This window comes from Grus americana, chromosome 1 (genome assembly GCF_028858705.1).
Source record: "Grus americana isolate bGruAme1 chromosome 1, bGruAme1.mat, whole genome shotgun sequence".
Lineage (NCBI taxonomy): Eukaryota > Metazoa > Chordata > Aves > Gruiformes > Gruidae > Grus > Grus americana.
The window spans coordinates 207,750,009-207,761,150 of record NC_072852.1 but is presented as its reverse complement, the minus strand read 5'-3'; the positions used below and the strand labels follow the sequence as shown (position 1 = coordinate 207,761,150).

The following is an 11,142-nucleotide window of genomic DNA, read 5'->3' as shown; positions in this document are numbered from 1 at the left end:
TTACTGTTCACATCAGCTGTATCAGTCTGCATCTCTGAATCTTTCAACTTCTTTTGGCAAATCAACATCTCTGGATTATTTAGCTATCTGTGAGACGCCCAGTAATGTAAACTTCCTGTGTGTTTTTTTCTTTCCACCACCTTGGTTCAAAGTGTAAGTTTCAGACAAAAATCACTACTAAATGCAAGTATTTAATGAGTAAGGGTTTTTAAGTACCAGTGCAGTACCTCTCAAAACAATTACTCTGAGCAGATAGATCTTTTTTCATCAATAGTGGTTTAGAAGGATACTGGTAGAACTTCAGCAATGCTGTCAGCCCAGCAGATGACCTGTATTGCACAGAATTAGTATGCTAATGTTTTGGGTTTGCATGGCAAGGTTTTGGTAGCAGGGGGACTACAGGGGTGGCTTCTGCGAAAAGCTTCCCCCATGTCCGACAGAGCCAATGCCAGCTGGCTTCAAGATGGACCTGCCACTGGCCAAGGCCAAGTCCATCAGCGATGGTGGTAGCGCCTCTGGGGTAACAGTTCAGAAGGGGAAAAAAACAATTGCAGCCAGAGAGGAGTAAGAAGATGTGAGAGGAACAACTCTGCAGACACCCAGGTCAGTGAAGAAGGAGGGGGAGAAGGTGCTCCAGGTGCTGGAGCAGAGATTCCCCTGCAGCCCGTGGAGAAGACCATGGTGAGACAGGCTGTCCCCCTGCAGCCCATGGAGGTCCATGGTGGAGCAGATATCCACCTGCAGCCTGTGGAGGACCCCACACCGGAGCAGGTGGATGCGTGAAGGAGGCTGTGACCCCATGGGAAGCCTGCGCTGGAGCAGGCTCCTGGCAGGACTTGTGGCCCCATGGAGAGAGGAGCCCATGCTGGAGCAGGTTTGCTGGCAGGACTTGTGGCCCCGTGGGGGACCCACGCTGGAGCAGTCTGTTCCTGAAGGTCTGCACCCCGTGGGAGAGACCCACATGGGAGCAGTTGGTGAAGAACTCCAACCTGTGGGAAGGACTCACGTTGGAGAAGTTGGTGGAGGACTGTCTCCCGTGGAAGGGCCCCCAGGCCGGAGCAGGGCCAGAGTGTGAGGAGTCCTCCCCCTGAGGAGGAAGGAGCGGCAGAGACACTGTGTGATGAACTGACCACAACCCCCATTCCCCGTCTCCCTGTGCCGCTGGAGGGGAGGAGGGAGAGAAATGAGGAGTGAAGTTGGGCCTGGGAAGAAGGGAGGGGTGGGGGAAGGTGTTTTAAGATTTGGGTTTTATTTCTCATTATCCTACTCTGATTGGTAATAAATTCAGTTTCCCCAAGTCGAGTCTGTTTTGCCCATGACAGTAACAGGTGAGTGATCGCTCCCTGTCCTTATCTCGACCCAGGAGCCTTTCATTATATTTTCTCTCCCCTGCCCAGCTGAGGAGGGCAGTGACAGAGCAGCTTTGGGGACACCTGGCCTCCAGCCTGGGTCAGCCCACCACAACTAAAGATTTTTCCCATGGTAATGGCATGCTGCATCTTTGCCATCTATAATTTAGGAATGGAGAAACTCGCTTCTCTGTGTGAATCAAATTGAACTAAAAATTGAATGTAAGACCTGAGTACTGTTACTCAGTATGACAGCTGTAACAAAACACTTGATTGTCCTGTGGAGATGCCTGAGTGACCCCGATTTCATTCCAGTCACCACTAACAGAGCTGAAGCACATTTGTAGCAGCAGCAGCAGCAGGGTTGGGGGAAGTTGGCCCACATTCAGTGCTCTGATTGAGCATCTGTGGAGGGAATCTTGTCCTCCTAGAAGCCACATTCAGCACTTCTACTAGAAAACAGAAAACTGCCTCTGAACCATGAATAGTACAAGATGATTTTTAATGTTTATTATTTTGAAAGTTTAGTTTCAGGGCAGCTGTGGGAGATGAATATGCCTTGAAATGCACAAACGAAAAATAAAGAAATGGATTACATCATGCATTTGTGTAACTAGTCTTGGTTCATATCTTATAAATTCTCACGACTGTATGCAAAGTCTTGATTTCAAGGAACCTACCACAGGGCAAAGCTCCTGGCCAGGCGAGCGGGACAGCCTCCCTGTGTGCCCGCTGGCAGCATTATCTGCTGAGTGCTGCAATTTCCAGCTGCTCTTCTTTCCTGAAACTTTAACAGTGGCAAAACAAGGAGAGTCAAGTTTACTTCACTCCTATAAACAACATCTCAAGATGCCTCATTTTATGAAAAGCATTATTGAAACCAAGCTAGTTAAGTACTAGTAGATCTACGTCATCCATCCAGTTAAACTGGACTCTTCTGTCTTTATTTCCATCAGTCCGCCATTGCCTCAGGCGAGGACAAGGCATCCTTTCACAAGGCAGGCCAGTGGCAACACCCCACAGCGGCACGAGACGTTCGTGCTGTGCGTGCCTGCTGCCGAGCGCGGTAACGCTGACTGACGCAGACGAGGAGCTGTTGATACCTAGAGCTGTCACCTGCTCTATGCCCCAAGCGGCCATGAGGTGGCCATGGCCTGCTGTCCCCTGGGGATGGCGGCTGGCCACACCCTGCCGCGGGGGTCCCCTCGTTGCTAACCCTGGCCTGTGGAGGGGATCAAACACCCCAGCAGTGACCTGAAATGGCGGACCCGCTCTGCCTCCTTCGCACAGCGCTGCGGGAGGAGGTGGGCTCCGTTCCTCAGGAACTCGCGCTCCCGCCGAGGCACAGGCCCGACACGGCGGAGGACGGGCAGAGCGGTGCTGCCCTGCTCTGTCCCGCTAAGGTGCCGGGTCTCGGCGCTGCCCGCCACTCCGCTGCCGCCGTGCTGCCTCCTCCCGGCGGCGGGGCAAAACCGGACCGCCCCCGCGCCCGCCCCCGCTCCTGTGGCAACCGCCCCGCCCGGCTCCTACCTGCCCGGGCGCGGTGGCGGCCATGAGGGCGGCGAGCGGGGAGCAGCTGGCGGTGGCGGCCGAGGAGGCGGGCGGCGATATCCGCGGCGAGGCGGCGGGAGGCGGGCAGCCCTGTGAGCGCGGCGCTCCCCCGGCCTGGCGGCAGGGCCCGCCTCACGGCGCCCCGCCTGTTGCGGCCTCCGTTCCACTTCTCCCCGCCCGGTCCCCACCCCCCCGCCCCGGCCGGGGGAGCCGAACCTTTCCCCCCCAGCTCCCCACTGATCCCCCGCGGCCACCCCCAGCACCACGCACCCCACCACAGCAGGGGTGTGGGTAGTGCCCTGTCAGACAGGGACTCCCTTGCTGCCATCAAGTGCTCAAATCCCCCTTCAGCTCCTTGGAGATCTCCTTCAGCAAGGACATCTCCTTGGAGACCTCCATGAGTGGCCCTGCCTTGGGCTGTTTGCCATGGGGAGACCCAGTGGCCACATCTCCCCAGTGCTCAGGGGTGGCCTGGGCTCCCAGGTGGGAGACCCCCCTCACCACACTGCAGCCCACCAGCACTCCCTTTTTGGACTTACCCACCATGGTCCTGTTGTGAGGAATCAATGTTGGGGAGCAGAACCTGGCTGAATGAGTTCTCTTCAGTTGTATTAAAGGCAGAAGTAGAGAGGCATAAAATGACATTACATTTGGCAAAGCATGTTAGCAGTCAGGGGGTTTAAAATAACTGGTTCTTTTGTAATGTGTTTTACTAACAGGGAAGAAATATGTGTATGTTGAGCCATCTAGGAGAGTTAAAGAAATCCTTGAGGAAGAGCTTTGTTTTCAGAAAGAAGCATGCCATGTGAAACATCCAGCTGCAGGTAATCCTCCCTATCAGCAATCGGCAAGTGTTTGTCAGGGCAAATGAAATGTATGTTGTTTTGAGGAACTCTGGCAAAATTACTATTTAAAAAAACCAACATCCCAGAACATCTATGTAATAGCCTGGGGAACATTTAGAAACAGAAGAATTGTGTATAGTCTTTACTACTTTTTTTAGTCTGAAATTACGGGACATAGAGAGCATGGATAATTCCATACAATCTATCAGTTTAATAAAACAGAAACAAATGCCAAGCAGTAGGGAGGTTTTGTTACCTTTGTCTTTGAAAGGAGTGCTGTAGTTATTAGAATACTTTGTCCCCATCTGCTGTTCAAGACTGGAGTTGGTGTTGAAAAGAATGAGTTTAGGGGAGAATGATAAGGGTAAATAAAGGACAGGAAAACAGTGAAAACAATTAGAAAATTAATCTGTTTAGGCAGCTTAAAGGTTATGGAGAGATTTGATTACAATAGGCAAATGAAGAAATGGAAGTCTAAGAAGGACCAAAATGTTCGGTCTAGCTAAACTATTAAAAGTTCTGAGAACTGGAGGTAAAAATGAGGTAAGATCGGAGTAGAAATAATTAGCGGTTTTTAACAAGAGATCTTAATGCTGGAACAATTTAACAAAGATCACTTAGATTCACCATTTTTAATACTGCTTTAAATATTTTGCACTTAAACCCTTAGTCCGGGTCCAAGCTCATTTGCTAGTCTTGGTGTAGGAATGAGCCTGAAGCCATGTGACCCATGTAAGACAAAACTTACATGATGCTGGTGGTGTCTTGCAGCCATAAGATCTATTAACCTAATTGTAGAAAATTAATTTTCAGAAGCTTGTCATCTTTCAGGATAGGTCATTTTATCTGATTGACTATAAGGTCTTGTTATAGGAACTTACTGCCTTTATCAGCCAAGCCGTTGGATTTTATTAGGTACCTCTCTGTATAGTCCACTAAGTAAAGTTGCTTATTCCACAGCTTCCCTCATTAGTTTGTTCTAGTGGTTGGTGTATTAAAAAAAAAAAAAGCCTGATTAATAATTTGGATTTGCATGATTCAGCTCCTTGTTTTTCTTGGATATATAATAGTGCCTTTTTTAGTATCCAAGATTTTCTTCAAGAGAAGGTATATACATATATATATTTGGGTTTGGTTCTTTATGTTCTCTCAGCAATTGTTTTGCCTCTTTTAAAATGCATATACCAAATCTGATCATGGTATTTCAGTATTTGTATCACCAGTAGCCTGTAGAGAGAGAGAATCATCCACTTACCTTAGAGCTACATTAGAGCTAACGTTAGCATAAGGACCTTGAACTGTTTGTCAACTGCTACTCCTAAATCCACGATGCTTTTGCTCCACAATACACAGTTCCCATTCTGTAGCATCACATTCTCTTTCATGGGGTAAAGCTATTCCTTGATTGTATTAAGCTGCATTTTGTTGGAACAAGCCCATTACTCTCTCTATATAAATTATATATATAAAAATATATATATATATATAAAATATATATGCACTCTTTGCTGGGTAAAAAACTGGCTGGAAGGCTGAGCCCAGGGAGTTGTGGTGAACAAAGTTAAATCCAGCTGGCAGCTGGTCACAAGTGCTGTTCTCCAGGGCTCAGTCTTGGGGCCAGTCTTGTTTAATATCTTTATCAATGATCTGGATGAGGGGATTGAGTGCACCCTCAGTAAGTTTGCAGATGACACCAAATTGAGTGGGAGTGTCAGTCTGCTAGAGGGTAGGAAGACTCTGCAGAGGGATCTGGACAGGCTGGATCGATGGCCCGAGGCCAACTGTATGAGGTTTAAAAAGGCCAAGTGCTGGGTCCTGCACTACGGTCACAACAACCCCAGGCAACGCTACAGGCTTGGGGAAGAGTGGCTGGAAAGCTGCCTGGCGGAAAAGGACCTGGGTGTGCCAGTTGACAGTTGGCTGAACATGAGCTAGCAGTGTGCCCAGGTGGCCAAGAAGGCCAAGAGCATCCTGGTTTGTATCAGGAAGAGCGTGGCCAGCAGGAGTAGGGAAGTGATTGTGCCCCTGTACTTGGCTCTGGTGAAGCTGCACCTTGAGTACAGTGTTCAGTTTTTGGCCCCTCACTACAAGAAGAACATTGAGGTGCTGGAGTGTGTCCAGAGAAGGGCAACAAAGCTGGTCAAGGGACTGGAGCACAAGTCTTATGAGGAGTGGCTGAGGGAACTGGGGTTGTTTAGCCTGGAGAAGAGGAGGCTGAGGGGAAGCCTTATTGCTCTCTACAACTACCTGAAAGGAGGTTGTAGCCAGGTGGGTGTTGGTCTCTTCTCCCAAGTAACTAGCAGAAGGACAAGAGGAAATGGTCTCAAGTTGCACGAGGGGAGGTTTAGATTGGATATTAGGAAAAATTTCTTCACCGAAAGAGTGGTCAGGCATTGGAACAGGCTGCCCAGAGAGGTGGTGGAGTCACCATCCCTGGAGGTGTTCAGAAAACCTCTAGATGTGGCACTTCAGGACATGGTTTAGTAGACATGGTGGTGTTGGATTGATGGTTGGACTTGATGATCTTAGAGGTCTTTTCCAACCTTAAAGATTCTATGATTCTATGATTCTATACTTACATTAAGTAATTTTTGCCTTTGTTTCCAAATTTGGAAAATTTTGAAAGAAGTTTTTATGTTTTCTCTCATGTAGGATTGAGACCCATGTCTAAACTCAATCAAAATGAATTTAAAACAGTTGGATTCACAGACAGAAATGTACAAAAGCTTGGTGATGTAATCAGTTTCCTGTCAGATGTAAAGACCATTTGAACCTGCAACTCCATTATTGTGGTTAGGTTCCTTAAGCAATTACAGCACACACCTGCAAACAAACTACATATGTAGGCTCTGTTTATAGTAAATGGAGAGAAAAAGGCGTTTGGAAAACATGATTCTTCTGACTTGTCCTAGATACCTACTGTTGCATGTGTCGTGCTCTAAAAGTGCTTGTTCTGGACAAGTAGCTGAATTGCAGATATTAATACTGGTCTGCACCATCTGCTCATGTGTCAAATGTTACTAAGAGCTGAACCCAACCACATTTCACTACTTTCATCTGCCAATAGATCAAAATTGTCTGGAATATTTCAGTCTGATCGTATAAATGGATGCTACCATATAAGTTCTCATGATTTCTGGGGAGTCCCCCCAATGAAATGTATGTTACAAAGGCTTAAAGATAATATAGAAACACTACAAAAATATTTGTTACAGGAGTGTATAATATGTATAGCATAATATGTTATATGCATAGCATATAACAATGCTATGTATAGTAAGGTCAAATAGGTGCTGGTGTAGAGATTATTCAGCAGGTACATAGTTTCTTTTCCATCTGCATGCATCCGGAGAATTAGAGATGCTCTTCAGTGGCCTGAGCTCTGATAAACAGCAGTAGTCAGGTTGGGTGGTTACTGATTTACACAGTTAAGATTATTAGAAAGTTTCTTGTTTAACATAAATTAGATGGTTAGTAAATTGTAACCTTTCCACAAAATAAATTAGCTTTTTTGTTTTGTTTTGGTGATGTTGGCTTGGGTGGGGTTTTTGGGGGGGCTTGTTTGGTTCTTTTGGTTGTTATTGTTCTGCTATCTTTTTATGAGGGCCTATGGCACTCCAGTATGACCAACAAATCATGCTGGATGCATCGATGATATTACTGCTGTTTCTTATAGATCAGCAGCATCCTGCTTCAGTTAGGAGCCTAGTAGTCGTAAGCTGTTCTACAGACAGTAGAGAGCGTTGTACACCTTTAGCAATCTGAATTGCTCTCTGAAGATGTCAATCTCTTTTCATTAACTGTGGAGAAAGATTATAGTGTTCTGCTTAACTACTTCTAATTACTGTATAGACCAAAGGGACTGCCTTTTAAAAGTTACATTAATTCTGGAACAAGTTGAAGTAATTGGTTATAACGGTATTATTTTGACAAATTATTAACAGTGGCTCTGGAAGGAATTTGGAGTGTGAAAAAGAATTTCTCCATTGGAAGCCTGAAACCAGTGTCACAGAACAGAAACAGTTTACTTTTACAGCCTCAATTCTACTCAAGGCATGCAGGAATGAAAAGTAAGAGTCAATAATAAGAAAATTTAATGATAAAACCTCATTTTAGAATTGCAGGTTAATATTATTTTATAAATTCATAGACGTCTCACAGGACTGTAGATATGTTTTGTTCAATGTTATTTTTTCATCAGGTTACATATATGGTCTTATGGTAATCACCTCTGGGCATCTTTCTGCAGAGCTAACCCACCTTTTCCTTTAAGTAGCCAACAGACTTGAAATCTTTGCACCCGTTTAGGACTGCTGTGTCGAGTGACCTTATTTCATGTGCTGAAACCTTTTGTAAACATGTGGAATAATCACTTGTTTCCTACTGATGAGTGATGAGTGTTGGTTTTGTGTCCATGATGAACCTTATTTGCCTTTCCTAACAACCAACCTTAACCAATTCAAATGTTTGAAAAAGCATATGTCCTTCCAACACACCTCCTGAAAAGAGGTCAATCTAGGTACCATTTCAGGCATTTTAGCATTTGCCTGCAATGGTCAGCATGGATTTCTTTCTTTACAGTCAGTGGAGTGTGGCTTTTGTGGAGCAGACCTCTTCCTTATGAGCTGGTAGATTTTAGCATAGTCTTCTCAGTGTGCCCACCTTCTCTCTTTCAGTGAAAAGTATTAACTTTGTAGTGGAAGGTGGGAGCTTCCAGCCCCAAGGAAACACAGAGTTCATTAACTTTGTAAGAGTAATATTGTTAGTGCCATGAGGTTCCAGAATATGTGAACTCAGCATATTTTGCTGTTAAATGAAGCTTTTCTCATGTTCTTGGGGCTAGTGGTTTAAAAATACAACTAGCTGCTTGACTAGCACCTCTTTCTTCTCGTCTTGATCTTGTGAGCTCTGGAGGTCGTGGGATCTGAGTTACAACAGCAGCATGAATTAAGTTAGTGTAAGAAGCGTTTAACCAGTACAGCCTTCTGCCATGGCTGCCTTTACTCTAGAAGTAGTACTTGTAGAAATGTTTTTATTACCTAATCTATGCTAGGTATTAACTGCAGTCACTTCTGGTAATGTACTTAAACCAAGAAAATTTTAACCACACCATAGAAAATACAACCGAAGGATGCCTCAGAGCTTGGAGACATTGGCTGTGAACTCATGTACATGAGGCTTCTACGGAAGGCACAGAGAGTTTTCAAAGATCCTGATCTCCTCCATTTCCTGTTAAGATCTGTGAGAGAAGCACAGCTGTAAAACAAAACAGTTTATTCAAATTGATGTAAGTGTTGAAATGTATGAGATCTGTTAGTTTTCCTTTGGGAATTTAGATGTACTTTCATTCCTAAGGACTACTGCTAGAGACAAGTGTTGCTCTTTTCACTAGCTATACTGCCTGTTCTGCAGCAGAATAGGCAGGTAACATGAGAGGAGGGGTGGCAGAGAAGAAACAAGACAGGAGAAAAGCTGGAAGCAGTCTGGCTTCAGCTCCTATACTCACCAAACCATTTCCATTCACACACCCTCTTCTGTGTAAGGATCTGGGGAAGAAATGAGGTGGTAATATACGAATTCAGAGATGGAGTAGGTACAGGCTATGGAAATGGACAGAAAAAGAGGAGGAGTTTCTAGAGAGAAGATGAGCCTAGTGTCTTTAGTGCCAGAAGGAAAGGATAGGAAAAGGAAGAAGCACAGACAAGGGGAATCGAGGAGACATAGAACATAGTCAGGAATTCCTGAAGGAAACTGGAGAGAAGAGAACACAGTTCAGCAAAGCAGGGATACAAACTGAAAGAAATGAAGGAAAAAGATGTAGGAGAAATAAGTAGAAGAGACAAAAAGAAAAAAATATATGCCCATGTTGCTGAATTTACTGAAGTTAATGCATTTATTTTTGCTTCTCCCATTTACTGCCTTTCCCTAAAAGTGACTAGTGGTTTGGGGGGCTCACTCTGTGGTGTCTCATCCATCCTTACAGTGGATCTTGTTTTTTTACAGAGAGCTGAACTTCAGTGCTGTGAAGACCTGAGCCTGTTTTGATGTGTCAAATCAAACATCAAAAAGACTAGCTGCCTTTGGAAATGTAGATCAGTATTTCTAAGTTTTTGAAGAAAGGTCTGCTTGGATAGGGAGCTATTTCCTCTTGTTGTTTTATTCATAGCCTCGTACTGCTTCTTTATCAGATATTGTAATAGCCAAATCTGATCCATATTTCAGCTAGTGATGAAGATGTCACAATCCAAAGGTTACAAAATGTTCTTGCTGACAAAAAACGTGCTACTCTGAAACCTGACATGTTCATAGGTTTTTCTGTTCCAAAGTGGTTCTAAGTTCCAGCAGAAGATTGTAATGTAATTGAAGAGATGCCTTAAAATGCCTTAGGCTGAGACCATTCATTACACTGAGCATTTCATAAGCCAAGAGTATCTAGCTGATATCTAGCCTGATTTAATAAAAGTTTATCATAAATAAGCCTGCAGTGTCTCTATATAAGAGTTATTGCAGTGTCAAAGAACCACAGAGGCAGCATGGAATCTGAAATAACCTATCACTTAACTCTCACTCTTAACCATTGTTACAGTGAGGTAATACCAAATGATCATTAGTTTGTTTTGTATTATCACACCACTTAGGAAACAAGTGTGGATCCTTGTAGGTGCTGCATAAAACCAGAACAAAAGATAGCTTTGAAAGGTCATGGATGCTTGGAGGAGGTACCAGAGGAGGAGGAGGTACTCCTATTTGCTGCCCCAACGTGCTGTCTGGGGAGGTTTGTGGAGGGGCTGAGATCTGGGAAGGTGCGGAGAGCATCCTGAGTCTTGTCTGGGCCTCAGACTTTTACTCCCTGCTGCTCTTCCACGTGGTCACCAACGATACTGTCATGGAGTGTATCAAGCATGACTTCGTTGTTGTAGGGCGAGTCAAAGACATAGGTGTCCAGGTGGTTTTTCCTCAGTCCTACTGCTGAGGGGATAGGGCTTGAGGAACAGAACGATCCTGTAGATCAACTACTCTCTGCACAGCTGGTGCTGAAAATGGGAAGTTGGCTTTTATGACTATGGCATGTTCCCTCTCTGAGGACTAAGAACTGCTAGGAAGAGATGAGATTCACCTCAACAGGTGATGCAAAAGCTGTGTTTGTAGCTTATCTAGAAGGATCCCTGATTGTTTCCTAAGTGCTGTGATAGCACAAGAAATACATAGTAGTGATCATTTGCCTGGCTGACCTGGGGAGGAGAACTATAAGAATGAGAGGAGATGACAACCCACGATCAAGTGAGGAGGTGGTGGAGCAGGTTGGTAGGCATGATATTTCCTACTTCCATGATTAACAATTAACTTAATGATCAGTCTTTGCCATATTTCTAGAATAACTGTAGCACGTTCTTTTC

At 45.0% G+C, this 11,142-nt stretch overlaps 1 protein-coding gene across 1 annotated transcript; it reads left to right on the top strand.

The window, feature by feature from the left end:
- Positions 1-2,874: 2,874 nt before the first annotated feature.
- C1H11orf97 (chromosome 1 C11orf97 homolog) lies at positions 2,875-10,851 on the top strand. Its single transcript, XM_054812937.1, has 4 exons — positions 2,875-2,992; positions 3,620-3,724; positions 7,690-7,815; positions 9,749-10,851. Exons 1-4 carry the CDS (start codon positions 2,902-2,904, stop codon positions 9,754-9,756), a joined length of 330 nt encoding a protein of 109 aa, XP_054668912.1. The 5' UTR covers positions 2,875-2,901; the 3' UTR covers positions 9,757-10,851.
- Positions 10,852-11,142: the final 291 nt, after the last annotated feature.